The sequence below is a fragment of the Oncorhynchus kisutch genome, linkage group LG6 (genome assembly GCF_002021735.2).
Source record: "Oncorhynchus kisutch isolate 150728-3 linkage group LG6, Okis_V2, whole genome shotgun sequence".
NCBI lineage: Eukaryota > Metazoa > Chordata > Actinopteri > Salmoniformes > Salmonidae > Oncorhynchus > Oncorhynchus kisutch.
The window spans coordinates 36,003,638-36,030,776 of record NC_034179.2 but is presented as its reverse complement, the minus strand read 5'-3'; the positions used below and the strand labels follow the sequence as shown (position 1 = coordinate 36,030,776).

At 39.7% G+C, this 27,139-nt stretch overlaps 1 protein-coding gene across 4 annotated transcripts in view; it reads right to left on the bottom strand.

Annotated features, from left to right (window-relative positions):
• Positions 1 to 8,496, bottom strand: part of LOC109892762 (protein FAM114A2-like) — a 14,436-nt gene extending 5,940 nt beyond the window's left edge. Inside the window, exons 1-11 of one of the 4 annotated variants that reach the window (XM_031826676.1) lie at positions 8,435 to 8,496; positions 7,406 to 7,683; positions 7,147 to 7,246; positions 6,898 to 6,999; positions 5,247 to 5,350; positions 5,010 to 5,144; positions 4,748 to 4,906; positions 4,356 to 4,479; positions 4,057 to 4,142; positions 3,668 to 3,763; positions 3,419 to 3,558 (exon numbers count right to left, since the gene is read on the bottom strand). In XM_031826676.1, the coding sequence (XP_031682536.1) occupies positions 3,419 to 3,558; positions 3,668 to 3,763; positions 4,057 to 4,142; positions 4,356 to 4,479; positions 4,748 to 4,906; positions 5,010 to 5,144; positions 5,247 to 5,350; positions 6,898 to 6,999; positions 7,147 to 7,246; positions 7,406 to 7,666 (1,307 nt within the window). In that variant the 5' untranslated portion in view covers positions 7,667 to 7,683; positions 8,435 to 8,496. Of the gene's footprint in view, positions 1 to 3,418; positions 3,559 to 3,667; positions 3,764 to 4,056; positions 4,143 to 4,355; positions 4,480 to 4,747; positions 4,907 to 5,009; positions 5,145 to 5,246; positions 5,351 to 6,897; positions 7,000 to 7,146; positions 7,247 to 7,405; positions 7,684 to 8,163; positions 8,310 to 8,434 lie in introns of those variants that run through there. The other 3 variants (XM_020485525.2, XM_020485526.2, XM_020485527.2) reach the window with 3 other exon arrangements.
• Positions 8,497 to 27,139: the final 18,643 nt, after the last annotated feature.

The window sequence follows — 27,139 nt, the reverse complement described above, 5'->3', positions numbered from 1 at the left end:
CTGCCGTGTCCAGCCACAATAGTAATTTACAACATTAACATCTACAGTGCATTTCTGATAAATGTTATGTTATTTTAACGGCCCAAAAAATGGTCTTATCTTTCAAAAACAAGGACATTTCTAAGTGATCCCAAACTTGAACAGTAGGACAAAACACACAATCATGACAAGATACAACACAACATAAAGAGAGACCTAAGACAACATAGCAAGACAGCAACACATGACAACATGGTAGCAACACAACATAGTAGCAGAACAAAACATGGTACAAAAGGGAAGAAGGTAGAGACAACATTGATTGATACCCTCATTGTTACCAATGAATGTTATCAATACACATTATGTCTGCAGGTCAGGGAGGTGTGAACCAGAGTTAAACAGTGCCTTCAGAAAGTATTCATACCCTTTGACTCATTCCACATTTTGATGTGTTAAAGCCTGAATTCAAAATTTATTAAACATGATTTTTTTCCTCACCCATCTCCTTACAATACCTCATAATAACAAAGTGAAAACATGTTTTTAGAAAATTTTGCAAATGTATTGAAAATGAAATACAGAAATCTCTGTTAGAATCATGTTAGAATCCCCTGTGGCAGTGATTACAGCTGTAAATCTTTCTGGGTAAGACTAAGAGCCTTGCACACATGGATTGTACAACATAAAAACATTATTCTTAAAAAAATATATTATATATATATATACACACACACACATATACAGTGGGGCAAAAAAAGTATTTAGTCAGCCACCAATTGTGCAAGTTCTCCCACTTAAGAAGATGAGAGGTCTGTAATTTTCATCATAGGTACACTTCAACTATGACAGACAAAATGAGAAAAAAAAATCCAGAAAATCACATTGTAGGATTTTTAATAAGTATTTGGTCACCTACAAACAAGCAAGATTTCTAGCTCTCACAGACCTGTAACTTCTTCTTTAAGAGGCTCCTCTGTCCTCCACTCGTTACCCGTATTAATGTCACCTGTTTTAACTTGTTATCAGTATAAAAGACAACTGTCCACAACCTCAAACAGTCACACTCCAAACTCCACTATGGCCAAGACCAAAGAGCTGTCAAAGGACACCAGAAACAAGATTGTAGACCTGCACCAGGCTGCGAAGACTGAATCTGCAATAGGTAAGCAGCTTGGTTTGAAGAAATCAACTGTGGGAGCAATTATTAGGAAATGGAAGACATACAAGACCACTGATAATCTCCCTCGATCTGGGGCTCCACGCAAGATCTCACCCCGTGGGGTCAAAATGATCACAAGAACGGTGAGCAAAAATCCCAGAACCACACGGGGGGACCTAGTGAATGACCTGCAGAGAGCTGGGACCAAAGTAACAAAGCCTACCATCAGTAACACACTACGCCGCCAGGGACTCAAATCCTGCAGTGCCAGACGTTTCCCCCCACTTAAGCCAGTACATGTCCAGGCCCGTCTGAAGTTTGCTAGAGAGAATTTGGATGATCCAGAAGAAGATTGGGAGAATGTCATATGGTCAGATGAAACCAAAATATAACTTTTTGGTAAAAACTCAACTCGTCGTGTTTGGAGGACAAAGAATGCTGAGTTGCATCCAAAGAACACCATACCTACTGTGAAGCATGGGGGTGGAAACATCATGCTTTGGGGCTGTTTTTCTGCAAAGGGACCAGCACGACTGATCCGTGTAAAGGAAAGAATGAATGGGGCCATGTATCGTGAGATTTTGAGTGAAAACCTCCTTCCATCAGCAAGGGCATTGAAGATGAAACGTGGCTGGGTCTTTCAGCATGACAATGATCCCAAACACACCGCCCGGACAACGAAGGAGTGGCTTCGTAAGAAGCATTTCAAGGTCCTGGAGTGGCCTAGCCAGTCTCCAGATCTCAACCCCATAGAACATTTTAGAGGGAGTTGAAAGTCCGTGTTGCCCAGCAACAGCCCCAAAACATCACTGCTCTAGAGGAGATCTGCATGGAGGAATGAGCCAAAATACCAGCAACAATGTGTGAAAACCTTGTGAAGACTTTGAGAAAACGTTTGACCTCTCATTGCCAACAAAGGGTATATAACAAAGTATTGAGATAAACTTTTGTTATTGACCAAATACTTATTTTCCACCATCATTTGCAAATAAATTCATTAAAATCCTACAATGTGATTTTCTGGATATTTTTTTTTCATGTACCTATGATGAAAATTACAGGCCTCTCTCATCTTTTTAAGTTGGGAGAACTTGCACAAATGGTGGCTGACTAAATACTTTTTTGCCCCACTGTATTATATTATTCATTTCTGTCAAGTTGGTTGTTGAACATTGCTAGACAGCAAGTCTTGCCATAGATTTAAGCAGATGTAAGTCAAATCTAGGCAACTCTGGAACATTCAATGTCATCTTGATAAGCAACTAAAGTGTATTTTTGGCCATTGTCCTGTTGAAGGGTGAATTTGTCTTCCATTGTCTGTTGGAAAGCAGACTGAACAAGGTTTTCCATTAGGATTTTGCCTGTGTTGAGTTCTATTCTTTCATTCAAAAATAAATAAACTCAAAATAAGCCCCAAACATAAGGTGGTGTGTATTCAGGACAAAGTTACTTTCTTTGCCAAGTTTGTTTCCCAGTATTACTTTAGTGCCTCATTGCAAACGGGATGCTTTTATTGTAATATTTGTATTCTGTACAGGCTTCCTTCTTTTCACTCGGTCATTTAGGTTAGTATTGTGGAGTAACTTTCTCCCATCATAGCCATTATTTCCTTAACTGTTTTAAAGTTACCATTGGCCTCATGGTGAAATCCCTGAGCGGTTTCCTTCCTCTCCGGCAAATGAGTTAGGAAGGATGCCTTTATCTTTGTAGTGACTGGGTGTATTGATACACCATCCAAAGTGTAATTAATACTCAAAGGGATATTCAATGTCTGCTTTGTTTTATTTTTACCCATCTACCAATAGGTGCCCTTCTTTGCGAGGCAATGGAAAACCGCTCTGTCTTTGTGGTTGAATCTGTTTGAAATTCACTGCTCAACTGAGTGACCTGACAGATAATTGTATGTGTGGGGTAAAGAGATAAGGTAGTCATTTAAAAATCATGTTAAACACTATTATTGTACACCGAGTGAGTCCATGCAACTTATTATGTGACTGGACATTTTAACTCCTGAACTTATTTAGGCTTTCCATAAAAAAAAGGGTTGAATCCTTATTGACACAAGACATTTCAGATGATAATGTTTAATTAATTTGTAAACATTTCTAAAAACATAATTTCACATTATGGGATACTGTGTGTAGGCCAGTGACAACATCTCAATTTTATCCATTTTAAATTCAGTCTGAAAAAGTCTAGGCGTGTGAATACTTTGAAGGCTGTATCTATGACTCGTAATATAACACTGTAGATGGCTGATTGTGTGTAGGAACTTACTGCGAGAGGATTTTGGCCTGCTCCAGAGTGGTGACCTCCTGGCTGGTACAGAACAGAATCGTCTCGGCCACTTTGTGGAACTGCTCTATGGATCTGGCTGTGAGCTCAGCCAGGTTTCTGATGGCCAACGAGTGGACATCCTGAGAGGAATCAACAACTCTCACATCAGTAGTTACAACAGAAAGGAGTAAAGCTCCATTTCAATAGTCACAGTCAGATAATGACCTTGATCCTTTTTTTTTTTCATACCTCAACAGTATAGGTTTTTGCCACTTCCTCTTCATTCCCTTCTTCCTTTATGAGTTTGGTCATTTGGGCAATCTGGTCACATGCATTCTTACTCACCTGATAAGGGGTATGCAGAGAGAAAATAGGTTAGAGATCAGTGATCTATCAACTGGAGAAGAGGTGCTGCCTGAATTGCAATGGATGGAGAATCCAGAAACATATATAATCTAAAAATTGCTGCAGGCACAAATACGCAAAGACGAGTAGTGAACTCAGTCCATTTAAAACTCAGTTCTACCAAAACTCTTCAGAAGATAGCAACAAACACTGCTACAATATTGGACCACTAGCATGAGACGGAAAGATATCTGGCTTTAAATGAAATCAAGAGAGAAATGTATTGTGCCAACCTTGCGAAGTTTGTCAGATGTTGTGGATATGTGTAGTCCATCCAGGGCCCCTGTTAATTCCCTCAGAAACTCAGCGCCATCTTCATCTGAAAATAAATATGAATAAACAAAATGTATTGATTTTGTTCATTGTATTATCACAGAAACAAGATAACACATTGGATGTTTTTCAGTTGGCTTATCACCCACAGAAGAAAAGCATACACCAAAAGTATTTTGTTTACTAGTAGTACTAAAAGAATGTAAATGTAACATTGTGATAGTAGACTTTGTGTGGCAGTTCTGTGACGATAGGCTACCTTTCTTTTCGTTCACCTCCTCCTCCTCAAACTCCACCAGAGAGAAGGGTTCCTTTATGAGCTCAAGGTCCTCTTTAAGTTGGTCCAGCTCCTCTCCAGACAGATTGGTCAGAACAGACTTTACCTACACCACACAACAGACAACTGATTCAGTCATAGATAACATCTTCTAAAAGGAGCCAGGAGGATTTTAAAGTGGCATGGATCCATTTTTATATCTCAAGAGGTTGCTATGGTTGTAGGTGCTCTCTTTACAAGTGTGCAAAGTATTGCTAGCAAAAGGTTGTACTGATTTCAATGATAGGCTGTGCACAGTGTACAATCAATCATATTGAGAGGCTGTTTACTTGTTTCTTTGTACAAAGTCAAATGTGGAACTTGCTCATTATCACCTTTGATTCACTCTCCCTGGAGAGAATCTCCAGAGCTTCCAGGTGGGATAGGCCCTGGAATTCATCGAACAGCATTCCGTAATGGGCCTTATTTTCTGTGTCGGAGGACATTTCCTTGGCTGTTTCCTGCTCCTCTCTCTCCTTGGCCTCCCGTAAGACCTTCAGCCAAAACAAAAACCTTGAATTCAATTTTTCCAACACCAATAAGGTGTAAGCCCAACACTGGGGGTGGCTTCTCTGACATCCATTCAACAATATTCACCCGAGAAAGAGTGTTAGTCCTGTTCATCAGACCCTTTGTTTTCTTGTACCCTGGATCTCCCTCTGCTATGACATCCATGGTCTTCTTGCCTATGAACTCCAAGGCATCTAAACCCCCTGTTAGGACCGTTTTCCCCTGAAATATAGATATACATTTAGTCAGTAACCAAGTCACTTTTGCCCATAAACAACATATGATGGTAATCGCCAAAAAAAGCAAAGAAGCATTGTTTCTTACGGTGCTTTGAACAACACTGCTGAGGGATGAGAACATTCCAATGGTGCTTCCCATAGCTAATGCGCCATCTCCTTCCCCTTTATCAGTCTCATTACCGGGTTCACCTAGAAGTAAAATACAGTAGGTCCAAAATAATTGACACCCTTAATAAAGATGAGCAAAAAGTCTGTATAAAGTCAATAATTCAAATACTCAGCTATACTCTTTGCAATTTTTTTGCTGCTTAAATTATATTATTTGATACTAATACAATTGCTCAGAGGAAGAGATTATGTTTAAGAAGTAATGCTTTTTTTCTTCTCAAAAAGTTATGGGTCAAAATTATTGACACTCCTGTTTTCAATACCTCATCTTTCGAGGGTAACGGCACTGAGCCTTTTTCCAAAATTTGTTGGAGAACACATTGGAAGGGATCTTAGACCATTCCTACATACAGAATCCTTACAGATCCCTGATATATTTCGTCTATGCTTATGGACTACATTCTTCAGTTCAAACCACAGATTCTCAATGGGTTTCAAGTCCAGAGACAGAGACGGAGAGTGCAAATGTTGATTTTCTGGCCAAATAATCATTTCTTTTTGGATTTTGATGTGTGCTTGGGGTTATTGTCTTGGCTAAAATGTCCTGGTTGCCTCTGCAATGAGGCTGAAACTTGGGTCGCAAGTGGATCTTCCAGCAAGACAATAACCCTAAGCATACCAAAATCCACAAAGACATTGTTAATTGGCCACAAAAATCTACATTTTGCAACCGGCCGCGACCGGGAGGTCCGTGGGGCGACGCACAATTGGCCTAGCGTCGCCCGGGTTAGGGAGGGCTTGGTGGGCTGGGCGCAGTGTGCGCTAACCAAGGTGGCCAGGTGCACGGTGTTTCCTCCGGCGCATTGGTGCGGCTGGCTTCCGGGTTAGATGCGTGCTGTGTTAAGAAGCAGTGCGGCTTGGTTGGGTTGTGTATCGGAGGACGCATGACTTTCAACCTTCGTCTCTCCTGAGCCCGTACGGGAGTTGTAGCGATGAGACAAGATAGTAGCTACTACAACAATTGGATACCACAAAAATTGGGGAGAAAAAGGGGTAAAAAAAAAAATAATAATAATAAAAAATATATATATAAAAAAAAAATCTACATTTTGCAATGGCCATCTCAGTCTCCAGACTTGAAACCCATTGAAAACCTGTGGATTAAATGGAAGAGGGCAGAGCATAAGCGCAGTCAAAGGATATCAAGGGTCTAAAAGGATTCTATATGGAGGAATGGTCAAAGATCCCTCCCAATGCGTTCTCCAATTCATGAAACATTTTTAAAAAAGGCTCAGTGCCGTTATCCTCGCAAGGTGAGCTGTTGAAGGGTATTGAAAACAGGGATATATATATACAAATATATATTTACAAAAAAATGTAGCATACATAATAGGTATAAAATGTTTTATAGTAATATTTGCTTATCTTAAATCAAGGGTGTCAATAATTTCAGACCGCACTGTAGATCTCAGACATCAACCTAACGTGCATAGCTACAACAGGGAAGCACTTTACATCTCCACAACAAACGCATCCTAAATATACAAAGGCTTATCACAGATGATGTTAAATCTAGAGTGATGACTCATGTGTTGATCATGTTGATGACCAGTGTATGCCATCATTACCCTCTTGTTTGTCCTCCTCTCCAATCTGTGCAGACAGCTCTGTGGGGCTGGGGATTCCCAGAGAAGTCTCTGCCTTCTCAATAGCCTGGGTGATTCCTTGACCTTAGAATGAAACAAACATAATAAAGTGTATTTTTAGATATTTTAAAGTTTACATATGCTCACTGAAGGGGCAAACATATTGTTTAACACCATAATGAGAACACAAAATGGCCACAAGCAGAAAACAAAATTTTTGGTTCTCCTCACCTACAGTGGCCACAGTGGCCGAGGCCGTTGACATGATGGACTTTCCCCAGCTCCCCCAGTAGCCCCATCCTCCCTGGACTACTGTTGACTCACTGGATGTCTGGAGGAGAGAGAGAGATGGGGGGAGAAAACATTTGTACCTGGCTATCGTTTGTACCCTATACAGCTCAAAAAAAAAAAACTAAACCATATCCAGGCCCCAAGGTTAGAAGCTAAGCTTGTTGAATCTTTCATTCTGCTGTATCCATGCATGTCTTACCTTGGCTGGCTCTCCATCTTTAGGTTTCTCCTCCTGAGTCTTGTGGACTTCAACTGGAGGTTTTGGATCTGGTCTCTTCCTGGTTTTCCTTCCGTTCCTGGTTGGGGGGACATCTGTGGAGTCATGTGTGGTGCTCTCTCCAGGTAGTGTCTGTGGAGCACTGTCTGGTGGCATCACAGTGGAGGTCTGCAGTGGTGGGGCCTCTGTCTCTGCGACCTCTGAACTCCCAGCAGGGTCACCAGGGGCTTCGCTGTCTGACATCTTAATTTAACACATACCTGTTGTTATTGGATGAAAAGACAATAAGAATTTGTGTAATGTTTCATTGAAACCATATTTTTTTAAATAATTTATATCCAATCAATAAGTCAAAACAAGTGGGAGATACAGTAGAAGTTCACATTGCCCCAGGCGTTACTCAAATTGAGTCCAGTCACAACCTGGGGCAAGAGAAGTCCAGTGACAGGCTATTCTTGCAGATTAAATCTAGCTACATAGATAAACTAAAATTACAGAGAATAGAGACTGATACTCAGACTTTTATAGTTATTGTTTAGCTAAGATAACAGTTGTCTGAGCCAAACGTAACTGTGTCCAAAAAACATCAGTGACAGCACATCAATGGCTAGACATTGTTGCACTTTCCCTTAACTAGCTGTTAGCTTTCTATGCTAAAGTCATTGCTCCCAAGTCTTCTAGGTGATAGACAAATGTCTAAGAAAGAAGCCACATGGTTTTCAAGAATGCCATCTATTTACGTTACTAACACATTTTATCCCAGATTTCGTGTGATAGTCTTGATTTTCTTCGTTATCTTGCAAGGTCTAGCTACAAAACCCCCTATTAGCCACGTCACACGATAATTTGTTATGGTGAGGGATCTCTTCTTCTACTGCATAAACACGTACTTATAGTGTTCAAAACAGTACACAACGCCAACTGCTGACCTGGAGAGAACATTACACAAGCATTAGCTCCCAGTTGCTTTTAGGTCCAAAACCATTGTTGGGGAGTAGTTCTACTACTCACACATACTGTTAATCTCGCCGACGTCGGCTTGACAGGGATATATCGTTAGTAGATCGTGTTCCATATAGAACGTAAGCGGGAAGGCGCAGTTTTTACAACTAATTTTCTGGGGAAGTTGCTAGAGGCAGGTCTTTTTATTTTATTTTTAATTTTTATTAACAACAAATCAATACATAAAGCACATGACGGTTGCTAGAGGCAGGTCGATTTGTTGCTAAATGACGTTGTGACGTCATTGCGCAATGGCGTCATTACGTAATAATGTAAAACTGCATCGTTATGTAGAATACACAATAACGTTACTCAAATTGACTGGCCATCTCTGCGAAAAATATGATTTGACAATGGTTAGTTTAGATTTGTTCATTTATTATCATATATTTTTATTTGTAAAAGTAATATTAACCCTACACATTTTATATTAATCAGATATTTTTATTTTTAAACACAACACATTGAATTATTAAACAATTACACATTATTGAACAATTACATTTGATTCATTTTATTTTTAACTAGTAAACCTACACATTCTGAACAATTATAGTTTTAAGCAGTGTATTGGTAGTTAACATGTTACCTAACTGATCAACAATTATAGGTACAAGCTAATAACAAGGTATATATGCTATCTTATTGAACAAGCAACTTAACTCAAATAATGATGTGTGGCTAGGCATCTCTTTCCATCTCTCTCCAGATTGTTGTGCTGCTTGGCTGGCTAGCTGCTCAATGGTTACCTCCAGATATTGCCACTGTTCTCGCACACACTGCAGTGCACACTGCCACCATCAGCTGTGTGTCTCCACCAGTTCTAGAAAGTCCACTCCTTGTATACGTACTGTAAATATGATGAATCATAGATTGGCAAGGAAATCCTCTTCATCTTCACTGTCCAACTGCTTTGGAGCCAGCAGTAGAGGATGGAGTGGCCTTAAAGCTGTATGCTGCTGTGGTGCCAAACAGCTGCAGAACTTCACTTGGTAGTTTATGCTGGTAACAGGTATCACCAGCCAGCTTCAGTCCATACCTCACCAGGAGTATGGACTTGAGAGTGTGCAGTGACATTCTATTTCTTAACTTTGACTTGACCACACTCATTTGGCTGAACAGCCGTTCAACCTCCGCATTTGAGTGTACAAGGAGAGGGCAGCGAGTGCAGCTTTGCACAGTTCTTCAAATGAATTTGACCCGGAAGAGTCCGTGTAGTTATTGACTTCACTCCAAAACTCAACTGTATTTTCAGTTGAGTCCCACCTAAACAGATGGATGTTTCTCCATTGGGAAACAATTGTATCAATTGTTTGAGGCTGGTATACCAGTAGCTCAGCTACTTTAATCATTTCATTGGTGCCTTTATTGTTCTTTAGCGTTTCCTTAACACTGAACAAGGCCATGTTTCGCAAGGCTTCAAGGTTATCTGGGAGCCTTGCTTGCAGCTCCTTGCTTAAAGCAACAATGTAGTTGATGCACCATCTCCGAATTACCTTTTTGTCCTCTGGCGCAAGACTGAGTTGGTACACCGTGCTCTCGAAAAGGTACACAAGGTATGGTGATGGACTGAGATGTCCATCAATGGCATCCTTCAGGACATCAATTTTTGCCATAGGGTTGACTCCTCTGCTGCAAATTGATATTAAGAGGTGTACCAGATTGTCCAAAAGCTTGACAGGATCTGTTTGCTCTCCCTCAAATGACTTCACTGCAACTTGTACGTCGGACAGGATTGATTTCAAGAATGTCAGGTAGACATAGTTGGTCTTGTCCATGTAGCACATCCGTCATGTAGCAAAGCTCACTGGCCTTGGTCACCTCACAGTGGAGTTTCAGTTCTTCCCACTGGCTCAATATACGAGTTACCGGAGGCTCAATCGAAAGCCAACGTGTGGCACACACTTTGGTGATCTGCAGGGGTTTCTGGCCACAATTAATGGTGGCATACACTGCTTTGTACGCCTCGTGCCGTTTTGGGGAAATGGAAAACCAGTTGTAGGTTTCCCTGATTAAGTACTCAACACTCCTAGGGATGGTTTCTTTGGATGCTGGACTGACAGCCATTTGTAAAGAATGGCACACACAGCGGATGAGTACCAAATTGGGCAATGCACAAACCTTCTTTAAAATCTTGTGCACCCCGTTGTGCACCCCAGTCATCACGGACGCATTATCAGTGCCAATACCCTGAAGATTCTCTTTTTTAAGGTTACACTTCTCAAGAAACTCAAATACAGCCTTTGCTATTGATCTGGCATCACCCTCCTCCAATTCAACCAGCCCGAGAAATGTGGACACAACGGTTCTTTTTTAGCACTGAAATACCGAATCACCACACCCAAGTATTTCTAGACACTGACATCAGTGGACTCATCCAAAAGGAGACTGAACTTCTCATCCCCCACATCTGATGTTACCCTTTTGAGAAAATAAGGAGCCAGTACTCCCCTAATCATTTCTGTGCACTTGGAAGTGTGTTGCTGCGACAGAATCTGAAAAGGCAGCTTTGCAAGCCATACCTAAATGGTCGCATGCTAGCAGCGAACAATGCTCTGCAATGGCCATTGCCACAGTAGCTTCTGCGCTTTTACAGTTATCAACTTTCTTAACCAACTGTGGTAATGTAGACTGCGTTGTGGGGTAGTACAGTTTTGATTGATTTATATGCTTTGCTGTAGCACAATGTTTTTTGATGTGTGAGGATTGAAAATATGCTTGGCCTACCATGAGGGTGTCTGTGTATGTTAAAAGCAACATTTTGCAACATATGGTGTGACTAGCGGAAAGGCTGTGGCTGGCCTTGGGTGTAGGCAGCTATCATGAATTGTTGGGGGCACATACAGAACGTAGGGTAGGGAACAAACAGTCTTTTGTTAGATAACAGAAGCCAGGTGTGTGATAACTATATTCTACGCAACTACAACGACTGACCGCTGAAACACCTAGGGGGCTGGGACCAGCTCGGGCTGAGTGAGTTTAAACCACGCCCAGTCCCTACTCTGACAGGCCGGCTCGGAAGCAGGAACTACTTCTGTCAGAGTATATTATAATAACTTTGTCAGGAACAAGTCAGTTCTCTGTTTGCCCCGCGAGGTGTGACAGAGAGCCCGTATATACGAAATCCGCATTTACCACTTATTGCTTAGCTAATAAAAAGTACATAGTATACAATCGTTGACTCAGTGTCATACTTATCCTGATACCAGATTCGATTGACGCAACCCTTAACAGATGTCATACATTTTTGCAAGCATATCTGATTTGCAGTACGCACAGTATGCACGACAATCATCCCCAATTACTGGCTTCAGCCACCCTTTAAATGCAGGTACAGACTCACACTCTTTTCTGTACTTCTGGCTTTACAATTTTGATTGAGACATGTTGATTGATGTTGTAAGTTCTGTTCAAGATCAAACATTTGTGACCAACTATATTCATTGAGTTTGTCTCCTCGAACACATACTACTGCTGCTGCAGTCAGCCAACAATGACTTGCAATTTGCTGAAATTGCTGCTGGCCTGCTGCTGCCTGTGCACGTGCTGAGTGCCTGCTGCTGACTTCACTCACAATGCACTTTTGCAGCCAGGCACGTGTGTGGCAGAGAAAATCGGTTTGTGTCATATAGAGGGAAAATGCATTTTTGCGTTTGAGTCACTTTTCAAAAGTTGCTAAAAGTTCCAAATACATGTTTAAAAGTAGCAAAATTTGTTGCTACGTGCTGTTTCAAAAAAAAGTTGCCACGGTACTAATCTAGCAACTAAATTTCTAAATTGGCATCACTGGGAAGGTGGCTTGGAGTGTGATATGTCGAAATGCATGCGCGCTGCATGGTCACATGCCAGCTCAGCATCACTGTCGGCTGTAGATCGTGTAGTATGGGAGGAGATTCGTTCCAGAATTAAGCTACTGATACCTAGCACCAAGTCACCTAATGTATTCCTAGTGCCATAAAATACAGCCATGAATTAACGTGGACTGTCTTCTTCTTATATGAGGTTTACCGGCCGTTGGCATCCAATTTGTTGCATTACTGCCACCTACTAGACTGGAGTACAACTCCCTTATACCTTGCTTTACAAATAAAAATGTACTAAACAAATACCCTACCATCTAACACTACACTCACTAATTTCAAAATTATATAAAATTAACACCACCCTACTCCACTAATTAAATATATTTATTCCTACCTCGTGCCATCATCCTGAAAGGATGGGACATCACCATTTAACACACCCTGTAACTCTTCTGATCTCAAGTCTTGCACACCCAAATACCTCTCTACAGCTGCCACCACAATTTTCAATCTTACTGAAATGTATATCACTTTTTCGCCTAGCCCTCTGTACTGGTATATCTCTAGTACTCTCACTACTCCTCCCCCTCAACCCATCTTCCTCTACTTTCTTCACTGCCTCAACTTTTGACAACTTCTGCACTATTCTAACCCTGGAAACTTCAACCTGCCTCTCTCTCACGGGGCATTTCTGATCCCCAGCTCCATTGGCACCCCTACAATTAACACATTCCACTACTTTCCCCAATACTACACATTCCTTTTTCTTTTGCCCTTCTGCACATTTCTCACACCTCGGACCCTCCCTCCTGCCACACGCCCATAAGCTTGACACCTGTAACGTCAATGTTTCAATGTTTCACCACACATTGGCTGCTACTGTCGGCTGAATGATAAAACTGCTACAGTATTTCCATGCTAAAATGTTATTGAATGTATATTCTCCATAGGTTTTTTAAAATATATTGACTTTCAATGTTTTTTTTATATTGACTTTCAATGTATATTGACTTTCAATGTTTTTTTTTATATTGACTTTCAATGTATATTGACTTTCAATGTTTTTTTTTATATATTAACTTTCAATGTTAGGCCTACATTAGCCACAGTAGCTTACTTGACCACTGTCTGGAACTGTAACTTAAAGAGGGCACAGCCTCAGTGTTCACAGTAAATGCTCAATTTGGTTCAAATTTGCGCTCAGCAGACCTGAAATTTTCTCAGTGTAGAAAATAATTAGAGGGAACATTGCCTGTAAGTCAAGTTGCTCTGGATAAGAGTGTCTCCTAAATGACTAAAATGTAAATGTAAAACCTGAAAATGTGGCTACCATTATGTCAGATATTGACATGAAAGTTCAATGACATTTTACTTGACTGAATTATTAGATATCCTGCAAAAAAAATGAAAATAATTGAATAATTCAAGTGAAACTTGATCAAATAAAACGTTTGATTTCACCTAATTCTAACATTCTGTCATAAAGAGCAATGTTCAAACATGTTTCCCATCTCAAGATTACTATAGTAAGTGCCTATTAAGTGGCAAATAAGGTAGCAGGGTTGACCATGACAGGGTTGATCATTTCATCTTAAATCAGCCATAAATCCCCTTGTGACGCAGGGAACAGAAGCTTTTTGTGTCCAACAGGGAATGGCAATAGAATGCAAGCTTAACAAAAAATGGTCAATTGTCAAAACATTTCTTGCCTGTCTATGGGTAACAGAGTTTTGCTACACCCGCAATAACATCTGCTAAACATGTGTATGTGATGTGTTATGCTTGAACCGCTCAGTTTTCCACCACATAACACCAAAAAAAATTCAAAAAGAGTAGAACCAGCTCACCTGCGTTTACACTATGATTTGATTATTAGATGTTCATTGTTTCTTTTGCAAATGTATTTTTCAAAAGGAATAGTGAATTCATATTAAAACAAGAGTTCAGTTAATGTAACAGGGTTTGCCTTAAAATAAGGGACAGATGTAAATTAATCACTAATCACATGAAATAAATAATGATCTTCAGAAATGACTTTGTCAAAGCAACAACATAACTAGGGCTTTACAATGATGGTGAAAACCTGAAGAAATGTCGGGGTGGGTTAAAATCTTCCTATAATTCACAGAGGGTGCACTGAGGGACATGTCAAAATGCTGAATTTTGGCACTTTGGCAAGTCTTTTTTCATATAAAAAATTATTTATTGAATTCCCATTATGGCCTATATTAAAGGGCACTACATTTAATATAGAAGGGTTTTAAAATGCAATATTGGTGCACAATTTCTACTCAAAAGGCATGCACTCTTTTCATGGAATGACCCTTAATGAATGGCTCTTTCTCAGATGTTGGTTCCCGATGTTCACCAAAAAGATCTGTTCGAAATGAGCTGTTCGCGAACAACGCATCACTAAATCTGTTAACATCTGACTCCAGAGTGACCTGTTCTTGCAGGCATATTTCTTAGTTTTGTAGTGTATCTATGACATTTCAGCAGAGGAGGCTGGTGGGAGGAACTATAGGAGGAAGGGCTCATTGTAAATGTTGGAATATAATTAATGGAACTGAGTCAAACATGTGGTTTATATATGTTTGATACCATTCCATTTATTAGATTCCAGCCATTACAATGAGCCCATCCTCATATAGCTCCTCCCGCACCACTTTACTCTGCATTTCAGATATCATTGTTCACAAGGTTGTTTGACGCATAGAGATCCTATTCGATTACTAGAAGGGCTGTCATAAACCCTCAAAGTTCCAGAATAGGAAGAAATGGGCAAGCATATTGGTCAGGGTGAAATCCAAACCAGCAGGAGAGGCATACTCGTGATTTTATTTATGCAGGAAAATAAAAAATAAGGCATGTAACATTATTAAAATATATTAATGGAATTATTGTCAACCTAAAATATTGTAAAATAATAATGAATACAGTTTATACGGGGTTAGTACCAATTTTCTGTATAAATAGCTTCTAAAATAGATGTTAACAGACCATAAATGTCTACATTTTTGTTTTCTCTGAAAGCTGTGAGTGCTATTATATGATACAATATCAGTACTTGTTGCATGTACAACTTGTCTAAGTCCTATTATCAACTGATTTCAACCAGTGTATGGCTTCGGATTGACTGCATAGTTAAAATGGAGTGTAGCCCATTGGCAGTTAATTTGAAAAAAATAATGCAATCATTCCTCTAAAACTGTCTGGCTAGCTATACAGTGCAGATAAATTCTTAAGTAACTGTTTATCCCGCTTATACCACAGTTGCCAAAGAAAACAATATGAAAGCATACATTTAAATCAAATGTTATTTGTCACATGCGCAGAATACAACAGGTAGTGAATAGTGAAATGCTTACAGTGGAATGCTTACTTACAATCCCTTAACCAACAATGCAGTTTTAAGAAAAATAAGTGTCAAGTATTTACTCAAATAAACTGAAGAAAAAATAAATAAAAATAAGGTTAGTCGAGGTAATTAAGGTAATATGTACATGTAGGTAGAGGTAAAGTGAATATGCATAGAATAAGAGAGTAGCAGCAGCATAAAATGGGGGTGGGTGGCGGGAGGTGGTCAATGCAAATAGTCCGGGGAGATATTTGGTTAGCTGTTCAGATGTCTTATGGTTTGTTGGTAGTAGCTGTTAAGAAGCCTTTTGGATTTATCGGTAGAAATCTGATTGAGAATCATACTTAGGTAGCCTGGGTTTCACTGTGTGTTTGTTTCCGTGTCTGTGTTTTTCACCACACGGTACTGTTTTGGGTTTCGTTCATTCCCTGTTTATTGTTTTTGTATTCAGTTGTTCATGTGTACTATTTCTTATTAAAAGAACCATGGACACTTACCATGCCGCATATTGGTCCTCCGATCCTTTCCGCCTCTCCTCTTCGGAAGAAGAGGAGGAAATCCCTTACACGTCAACACTGACTGTTAATTACAAGGAGATTACATTGCATATCAAACACTAGTCTAGAAGCTAGCTAAATAGTTTGTTGCTAGCAAACCTGCCAATATGACAACCAAAGAAAAAAATACCCGTTGCTGAAAACATCTGGACAAACTAGAAACGTGGGAGGATTTGACAGCATAGCGCCACCCGCGTCTTTAATGCAACAGTAGGGCCTAGAGAAATGAATGTTCATCAATCACCACAATATATCTCTGCAAAAACAAATCATTGCTAGCTAGATCTCTGTTTACAATGTATCCAATTTCAGTTTGTGTAGTTGTCGGTTTAGCTTTCTGTAACTTTATAGCAAGTATGGTCTGCATGTGTAGGTGCATATTGTGTCATGATTGCAAGGTACAACATGATTGCAAAACAACAGGTTTTCAATTAAATTAATCATATAAAAATGAACCAATTAGGATCTGGGGCATCACGAGAGCGGTTCTTTAAAGAGTTACCATCTCCCGAATTAAACTCTAAAAGGTTTTTACCTATCACATCTATAAACAGTCAACTTATTAATCATAACCTCGCATCATATAATTCTGAACATTTGCGGTAGCAGCTAGTAGGCCAGCGAACATTTTTTTAATGACATCACAAAATAACTAACAAAATTACATTTGTGCTCTATAGATCGCCTCTGATCATTCCGCATGTTCTACATTCGAAATACTGTTCCAGTATTTGCTTTTGAATGTGTTAGAGTTTCAGCGGGAAAAGGTCTGTTGAGACAAAACACATTCCTTTGGTGAATTCTGAGCACAGGCTTGGATCTTCTCCCTTGATTTACAACAGGATGTAAGTATCAATCCCTACTAGTTCTTTCCTCCCCCCTCAACTGGTGAAAGGGGGTCTGATTTAAGTTATTCATTGCAAACTGGATCTGACCTATTTGGAATTCTCGTGGTCAGTCATGACACTGCTAATCATAGACCTATTGCACTTACATCAAATCTTTGTAAATTAATATAGAAGTTGATTGTAAGGAAGATTTACGTATTATCTGGAACATAGGGGTCTATTAAGTCCATACCAGAGTGGATTCAGAAAATGAAGACCTACCCTTGATGCATTAGTTAAAATCAGTACTGAGGTGACCAAAGCTTTGTCAATGAAGGAAGTGATTTCATTAGTATATTTTGATATTGGAAAAGCATACAATGTGGCGGGAAGGTCTACTGATTACATTTAATGGGTAATAGTGGGAGAATGTATAACTGGATTATGGATTTATTGTTTGACCGAATCTTCCAGGTCAGGGTGGGATTGGAGTTATCAAGAGAACATGAGGCGGAAAATGGAACTCCACAAGTTAGTGCTATCTTATTCGCTATGGTGATTGATGATATCTTTGGGGATATCGGAAAGGTTATACGGGGTGTGTTATATACAGACGATGGTGCCATTTGGAAAAGGGGAAGGAATATTCCTTATGTAATAGAGAAAATGCAAGGTGCTGTTGTAGCAGGTAGGCAGTCTTTACTGACTATTTATCGTACTTTGAAGAGATTGTCCATAGATTATGGGTGCTTTTAAATGTTTCTGTGGCTTTTACATCAAATCAAATAATTTTTGTCACATGCAGGGGGTCAATGCAAATAGACTTATGACTTGGGGGTAGAAGCTGTTAAGAAGCCTTTTGGACCTAGAGTTGGCACTCTTGTACCGCTTGCCATGCAGTAGCAGAGAGAACAGTCTATGACTAGGGTGGCTGGAGTCTTTGGCAATTTTTAGGGTCTTCCTCTGACACTGCCTGGCATAGAGGTCCTGGATGGCAGGAAGTTTGGCCCCATTGAAGTACTGGGCCGTACACACTACCCTCTGTAGCGCCTTGCGACGTCAAGAAGGCCGAGCAGTTGCCATACCAGGCGGTGATGCAACCAGTGGTGCAGCTCTCAATGGTGCAGCTGTATAACTTTTTCAGTCTCCTGAGGGGGAATAGGCATTGTTGTGCCCTCTTCATGACTATCCTGGTGTGTTTGGACCATGATAGTTTGTTGGTTATGTGGGCACCAAGGAACTTGAAGCTCTCAATCTGCTCCACTTCAGCCCCGTCAATGAGAATGGGAGCGTGCTCGGCCCTCCTTTTCCTGTAGTCCACGATCATTTCCTTTGTCTTGATCACGTTGAGGGAGAGGTTGTTGTCCTGGCACCACACTGCCAGGTCTCTGACCTCCTCCCTATAGGCTGTCTCATCGTTGGCGGTGATCAGGCCTACCACTGTTGTGTCGTCAGCAAACTTAATGATGGTGTTGGAGTTGGCCACGCAGTCATGGGTGAACAGGGAGTACAGCAGGGGACTGAGCACGCACCACTGAGGGGCCCCCATGTTTAGGATCAACGTGGCAGATGTGTTTTTGCCTCCCCTTACCACCTGTGGGTGGCCCGTCAGGAAGTCAAGAATCCAGTTGCAGAGGGAGGTGTTTAGTTCCAGGGTCCTTAGCTTAGTGATGAGCTTTTAGGGCACTATGGTTTAGAATGCTGAGCTGTAGTCAATGAACAGCATTCTCACATAGGTGTTTATTTTGTTCAGGTGGGATTGCATCATCTGTGGATCTGTTGGGGTGGTATGCAAATTGGAGTGGGTCTAGGGTTTCTGGGATGATGGTGTTGATGTAAGCCATGATCAGCCTTTCCAAGCACTTCATGGCTACAGAAGTGAGTGCTTCAAGTCGGTAGTCGCAGCCGGTGTAGTAGGATTCCATCTTAGTCCTGTATTGTCGATTTGCCTGTTTGATGGTTTGTCTAAAGGGCATAGCAGTATATCTATAAGTGTTAGAGTCCCACTCCTTGAAAGCAGAAGCTCTACCCTTTAGCTCAGTGTGGATGTTGCCTATAATCCTTGGCTTCTGGTTGGGGTATGTACTTATGGCCACTGTGGGGACAACGTCATCGATGCACTTTTTGATGAAGCCGGTGACATCACTGTTGCGCCTTGATAGGATGCAAGTGAAGGCACTCATGATGTGCAAGTAGATACTGGGGAAAGGTCGCTACCCTTAGAATAGTTAAGCCAGCCCTGGCATACTGGGCAAGACTGTTGGGTAGTAAGGTAGATCATCCTACACTGACAGTATTGGAAGACTGCTGGGAATATGAACAATATCAAAAGAGGTTTTGGCCCAGAGATTGGAAAAAGGGTTGATGAATATGGACTCAGAGATATTGTTATAGGACCATTTGTGACAATAGGAAATGTGCCACTGTGGTTTTATACAAGACCACATGTTGATCTTAGCCTGATAGAAGAAAATAAACAGTGATGTGAAGAATCTATGCAAGAGACTAACAAATGATTTATCTGTATATTCAACAGAAATGGTTGCGATAATTGTTGGATAGAGGAGGTGCAACCAAGAAGAGTAGTAATATGTTCGGACTCTGCATTCATCTTGTGTAGTTTAAGATCTGGAAAGTCAGAAAGGGAGGATTTATGGTTAGAAATAATGCTGCTGTTGGGGTTACAAAGAAATGGTATTGAAATTCAGTTATGTTGTATTCTGGCTCATACAGGTGTTTATGGAAATGATACAGTAGATATAATAGCAAAAAGAGCAGTGAAACATTATATTGTGGATATACAGTTGTGGTTGGGTAGAGGGGAAATTGAAACATTGATTTGGAAAATTGGTTAGATTGCTAGCGGAGACAATGGGATGAAAGAAGTAAGTGCAGACATTTTTATAGTGTAAGAAAATCTGTACGGGAGATAGTGTCATATAATGGGAACAGAAGGGGGGAGGTTATGTTGTGTAGGATTGAGGTTAGGGTTTACCGAATTTAATTTCTTTGAAATTGATAGGGAAACATGGTACTGGAATGTGTAATGGTTGAACATGTATTATTATTTTGTGAAATGTATGACGTAGAAAGGGACAGGTTGTTTGACAGAGTCAGAGAGGTTGGACAGAATGGGAGTGGGTGGTATTTTGGGTGGGGGTGATGGGAGTTCTGAGGTTTGTAGGGAATTATTAATTTAGGGTTAGTTAAGAGAATACACTGTAGACAGGTCATGACTGGCCTCACACTCCAGTACAGTAGGTGGCGGTGTATGCACCTGTCGGTTGGTTGTGATTCGCCAATAAAACTTAAAGAAGAATAAGATTATTGCTGGAGAGAGATACAGTGCTGATTGTATGGAGATTGTGACAGCTGGTTAAATGGCATCCCTTGAGAAGGTAAGAACAAGATGTATGCACTATTATCATAAGGAGATGTATACTTGGAATATGGAGGAGGAATGGAGGGGAAAAGAGAGGCAGAGGAGGGCAAAGAGAGCGAGAGAGAGAGGGTGAGCTTGAGTCGGTTAAAAATGGCGGGGAAAAAGGAGATGGTTTGTTAAAGGAGAATGGTAGAAAGTGTAAGCAGAGTGAGCTAAAGACAGGAGGGGAAATTGAAGTGAATGAGGGCAAAGTATCTGAGATGTTCTTTGAGCCCGAGCCTTGCACCGTGGGTCAGGAAAAAGATGTGTCTGTGGCAGTAGTAGTAGTGAAGTTTTTGGAAAAAAAGTGGACCCTTGCCTTTTGGCTGATCTATTTGTGGTTTTTGGGTGGGTGAAAACATCATTGGGTGCTGTGGAGTTGGTGAGGATAACCAGAAGGGGTCTTGTGATAATTGTTTGTGTTTCTGCTGGTCAGAGGGAGCAGGCGCTCCATGTTAAATGAATGGGGACAAGAGTTGTGAATTGATTTACTCTCAAGAAAAGGGTGCCATTGAAAGGAGTGATTACTGGGTAGCAGTAAAAGTTGACCAACTGAAGGGGAAGATTCCCAGTGTTTGTGATGCTCGTCGTTTGGTGCGGCACAGGCAGGGTGGCGTGAGTGGTGAAACAGTCATTGAAACAGTCATCTTTTGAGTTTTAATGTTGAGTCTTTGCCCGACAAAGTGATGTTAGGATATATAAGTTATTCTGTATGAGCTTTTTTGCCGAATACATTACATTGTTACAGGTGTCAAGCTTATAGGCTTGTGGCAGGAGTGTGTAGGAGGGATGTTCCTAGGTGTGCAGAAGGGCATGAAACAAAGGAATGTGTAGTATTGGGGAAAGTAGTGGTAGGTGTTAATTGTGAGGGTGCCCACGGGGCTGGGGATCAGAAATGTCCGGTGCAAGAGAGGCAGGTTGAGGTTTCCAGAAGTTGTCATATGCTGAGGCAGTGAAGAAAGTAGAGGAAGATGGGTCAAGGGGGAAGGATCCTGAGATCCTTCCCTTTTATCTAAGAGGAGTGGTGTGAGTAGTAGATCTGTACCAGTAAACAGGGATAGGCCAACAAGTGATATGTTTCATTCAGATTGGATTTTTAGCATTTATAGCAATGGTTATTAACTGTACTGCATGGATGGAATGTTAAAAAAAGTGAAAAAATTAAGTGGTGGTGTCCCAGGTTGTGGTGGTGTCCCAGGTTCAGGTTGTTGGCCTGAGGTAGGACTAAATAGATTTAAATAGCGGATTATAAATAGCGGGTGGCGTTACTTTTTATTATTACGGGGTTTTATTTTTTTGTGAGTGTAGTGTAATGGTAGGGTATTTATTTATTTTGTTCATGCAAAGTATAAGGGAGTTGTACTCCAGTCTAATAGATGGCAGTAATGCAACATTTAATGGCTGCCAACTGCCGTTTAACCTCTTTAAAAAAAAAATTGTATTAACAACAAATCAATACATAAAGCACATGAGGGAACACAAGCATACATAGATTACAAATAATGGACAATCGCGCTAGGGGGTACAATATCACATTACAATTACACAAGGACCTTAAGGGACATGCATATACTTACAATTCTAACAGCTTTTTTGTTAGTAGAGCATTTAACCGTCTTAAAATACAGTTCAATTTCTTTTTGTAGGGTACGAAAATGTGGTTTTCTGTTTGTAAATTTACATTTGTGTATATGAAATTTGGCCAAAAGAATAATGAAATGAATTACATAAAAATGATTCCGCTTATTTCTATTGTATGTAAAGAATCCAAACAGTACATCTCTCCACAATAGTGTAAAATCTTCATAAATGTGTTCAATTATAAACCTACTGATGTCTTGCCACAGTTTTCTTACATGCATACAATGCCAAAAAAGATGCACAACTGTTTCTGGGTGGTCATTACAAAAGGAGCAATTTGAGTTGATGTTTTCCTTAAACTTCTTCATATAGTGGTTGGCAGGATAATATTTATGAATAATTTTAAAGGAAACTTCCTTAATTTTGTTAACAAGTAGGTATGTGTGTGGCAACATCCAAACTTTTTTCCAACAGATATTATTAATAAATCCATTCCAATAAGGCATGACATAAGGTATAGATACAACATCCTGCTGAAACAAGGATCGTATCGCTCTGTTGTTGAATGGACCAAAAGAGAAACAAATCTTTCCTACTGATGAGTCAACAGGGTCAACAGAAGGTAGGCTCTGAGGGTCAGGTCTTGACATGTTCCTGAATAACATAGCAACACCTGAGGGAATGGCATCTAAAACAATTGCAAAATCTTTAGGTGTTACAAGGACCTTGTAAAGTGATAAGAATTCTTTATAACTGAGTAAAAGACCCTCTGCATTTACCAGTTGGCACACCAATAGGATATTATTTCTGAACCAATATTCTAAAAAGAGAGAGGTATTTTTATACAATATATCCCGATTATTCCATATATAATATATGTGTGGAGAAAAATTGTGTATATAAATTAAGGACCATGACAAGAAAACCTGCCGATGAAAAGCAGAAAGTTTCACTGGAACTTTGTCAATATTATAATTGCAAAACAACATGAAGTTAAGGCCACCAAAAGTAGAGAAGACATGATGAGGAATACATTTCCAGATAGAAGTGGGTCTTCTTAGGAATTGTTTTATCCAATTGATCTTGAAAGTATTATTTAAAGTAGTAAAATCCAGAAAATTCAGTCCACCATTCTCATAAGTGTTCATTACAACAGTTTTCCTAATGTAATGGGTACGGTTTCTCCAAAGAAAGTTGAAAAGCATCTGGTCTATCTCCTTGCTTATTTTACGGTCAAGATATAAAGATAGAGCACCATATGTTGGTCTAGAGATACCTTCAGCCTTGGTTATTAGGACTCTACCTTTTAAAGATAAGTCCCTCTGTAGCCATTGATTTAGTTTCTTCTGGGTTTTTTAAATAAGAGGGTTAAAATTTAGTAAGCCTATAGACTTCTGATCCTTTGTAATGGTTATGCTTAAATATGTAAGTTCTTCTTTTACTGGAATACCATAATATGAAGGTGTCACACAATATTTGACAGCCATGAGTTAACATTTCTTAATGTTAAGATATAGACCAGACGCTTTGGAAAAGGATTGTTATCACATTGATCGATATGGGAATTTGGTTAGCGTCTTTCAGAAAAAGTGTAGTATCGTCAGCCAGCTGGCTTATAATAATTTCTTTACCAGCTATGGAAATACCTTGTACAGGACTATTATTTAAAGAATTTGCAAGAAGTTGGGTGATTAATAAAAACAGGTACGGAGAGATAGGACAACCTTGCCTAATTCCTCTCTTTAACTCAAATCTAGGTGAGGTGCCATATTTCAATTTGATAGAGCTGTTACCATTTGCATAGAGAGTCTTAATAGCCTTACAGAAAAAATCCCCAAAGCCAAGTCTCTCAAGGGAGTGGAAGAGAAACTGATGCTCTACTGTGTCAAATGCTTTATAAAAATCTAAAAATAATATGAAGCTATCCTCAGTTATTAGGTCTGAGTAGTCAAGTACGTCTAATACTAGTCTGACATTGTTAGAAATATGTCTGTTCCTCATGAAGCCAGACTGTGTTTCATCAATGATGGCATCCAGGAAGCCAGTTATCAATGAGCAGCACTTCTTTTTTAGGCTTAGGTATCAGTGTTATTAACCCCTGACTCATTGTAGGAGGGAGAACATTGTTTTTAATACTCTCTAAAAAGACTTCAAATAGGAAGGGAGCTACTTGTTCAGAAAATAATTTGTAAAATTCTGATGTAATTCCATCAACACCTGGTGATTTATTGTTCTTTAGATGTTTGATAGACTCTATAATCTCCAACTTTGATGGGTTCATCACACTGTTTAGATTCTATATCACTGATAGAGTGAACATTATTCAGTGAGTTAAAAAACATATCTGTGGATTCCTGACAGTACGTAGAGCTATACAATTTTCTGTAAAAATTGCTGCAGTATTTAGCGATTAATTTTTGGTCATCTGTAATAACACCATCAATGTTTAACTTATGGATAGTGTTATTTTTAGAGTCAAATTTCTCAAGTCTAAAGAAATAGGATGAATTCTGTTCTCCCTCCTCAATCCATTTTTTCCTAGATCTAATAAAGGCTCCTTCTGCTTTTAATTTATATATATTATCCAGTTTATTTTGTAACTCAATTAGTTCCATCTTCTCCTCCCCCAAGAGGTCAGCTGGGGACCTCTGAGAAAGGGAAGTTATCTTAATGATCACCTTTTCTTCCTCAGCTCTTCTGGTCTTAGCAAGATTACTACCATATTTTCTAAGATATTTGGACACCTCAAATTTAAAGAGCTCCCAGTTCTTGCAATACGATTTTTCTTCACAAGCCCTTTCCCAAAAGTGTGAGAGCAGATCTTTAACCTCAAATGTAACTATATCATTATTTAATAATGAGCTATTTAGCTTCCAGTAGGATGCTCTACCAAGGTTCGTATCAGGGGTAAATATTTTGATATCAATGTAAATAGCCTTATGGTCTGTGAGGGGAGTAGTACAAATATTTGTAGTAACACACTCACTATCAATACATTTGGATATAAGCCAAAAATCTATTCTGGATTGTCTGGAGCCTGTTTTGTTACCCCAAGTGAATGATCTGTCGGCCGGACACCTCTCTCTCCATATATCAGTAAGATCAAACTTTTCCATAAAAAGTATTAAACCCAAATTCTGATTGGTTGGCCTACCTGGGGGCCATCTATCAGTTGAATTATCTATTGTAATGTTAAAGTCCCCTCCTATCAATAATAACAAATTGGGAAATTTAGATAACCAATGAAGTATATGTTTCTCTATAGATTCAAGCAACTCATCATTCTCATGTTTGGTGTTGTACCCGTAGAAGTTTACAGTAATGTAATGTCATTGTAACTGATCACAAGACAAATAAAGTGACCAAAGGGGTCACATTCTGAGTGTAGAATATTACCACCAAAGGTATTTTTCATTGTAGTGACACCAGCAGAGCGTTCAGATCCATGGGAAAGCCAAATATCGTTGCCCCACTGTGACCTCCAGAAGTTGGCATCAGCAGAAATTGAGTGAGACTCTTGAAAAAAGCAAAAATCTGTTCGAAATTGTTTAGCAAATAAAAAAAAGGCCTTGCGCTTCACACTGTTTCGTAACCCCCTAGCATTAAGAGATAATATAGACAAAGACAAAACAACAAAGATTATATAAAAGTATAAACTGTAGTAGGATGAGTCAAAGACGTAGGTGCAGTGAACGTAAACGATAAGGAACCGAGATCTGCACCATTTAAGTCAATTTAAAGTGAAAATAGCTTATTCCATAACCTTTGAAATTCAACTCAACTGGAAATTATGTTCAAGACCAAACCAAGGGTTCTTGTAGTAAGAGAGACTAAAAACCCTCTTTAGTGTAATCAGGAACTATTCTGAGAAATAAAACAACAAATAATAATTTAAATAAAAGGGTACCTACTATTTTAAGTACATATGAAAACTGATCATAAAATAATTGAATAACAAAATGTTTTACATATAAACGTTCCTAAGACCTTTTTTGGAAATAAGTATTAATAACTAAATAGAACAATAACCGTGTAAAGTCAGAGCAGACCTGTATGCCATTTAAAACAGTATCTTAGTTACTGTATATATAAAACATAAATTCAGCTTTCAATCTTCTTCGTAAGTTTGTAAACAAAATAGGACTTCTGGTCATACAAGAACAAACTAATGAATTGAAATACCTGAGTATTCCTGTAAAATAGTCACCTGATGCTTGTTAGGTAAACCACATAAGGAAAATGAGAATACCATGCCTGAAACCATCAACCTGTTCCTTCTGGTGAGATTTTAGGGAGGAATATGGATTTCTGAACCATTGATGAAACCTCGTCCTCCGACGAAGTAAGCAGCCTTCCCCTCACTTCGTGCTATCTTGATCGTTGGCCACAACTTGTTCCTTCTTTCTATGTCTTCCGGGCTGAGATGCTCGGCGAAACGCATACCATGGCTCTGAAGGAAGGCGTTCTTCCTAGCAGCTTTCCAGACAGCATCCCTGTAGAATCTGGTAGTGAATAGGATGATGATACCCCTGGGTCTTGAATCGCTTTGCTGTTGCTTCTTGCCGAGGCGATGTACAACGTCGATGGTATCACCAACTTTGTTCTTCTCTGCAGGCAAAACTTCTTGGCAGATACGGATAGCCTCTCCTCGCACATCTTCATTCTCCACCTCTGGCAAGCCGTAGAGTCTCAGGTTCCATTTTCTTGTGTATTGTTCCAGATCATTGAGACGTCTATGGTAGACATTGTTATTCTTTCCCACCCTTTCCACATTTTTTTCAACTTTTGCCACTCTCGTTTTCACATCATTAATTTCACCACATGCAAACTCCACAGTCTTTTTCAAGCCTTCGATAACCATGGTGTTCGCGCCTACCATTTTCTCAATGGCGTCACATCTGGAGTTGATGAGTAAGGAGAGGGTAGCCACGATGTCAGAGTTCATGTTGGGTTTTTTGGAGGGTGGAGGTTTGCACGGAGTAACCGGTAAAGAGGGGAATTCGTCATCTTCAGCATTCGAAAGCATGATATTATCCATAGGCCAAGTGTAGTTATGGCAGTTGTCTATAAGCACGTTTCTCTCTTGTTGATTAGCAATAGAACGGCTAACTTTTTCCTTTCTTTTTTTGTCACGACTTTGCATGGACATCCTGAAATAAATGATCCA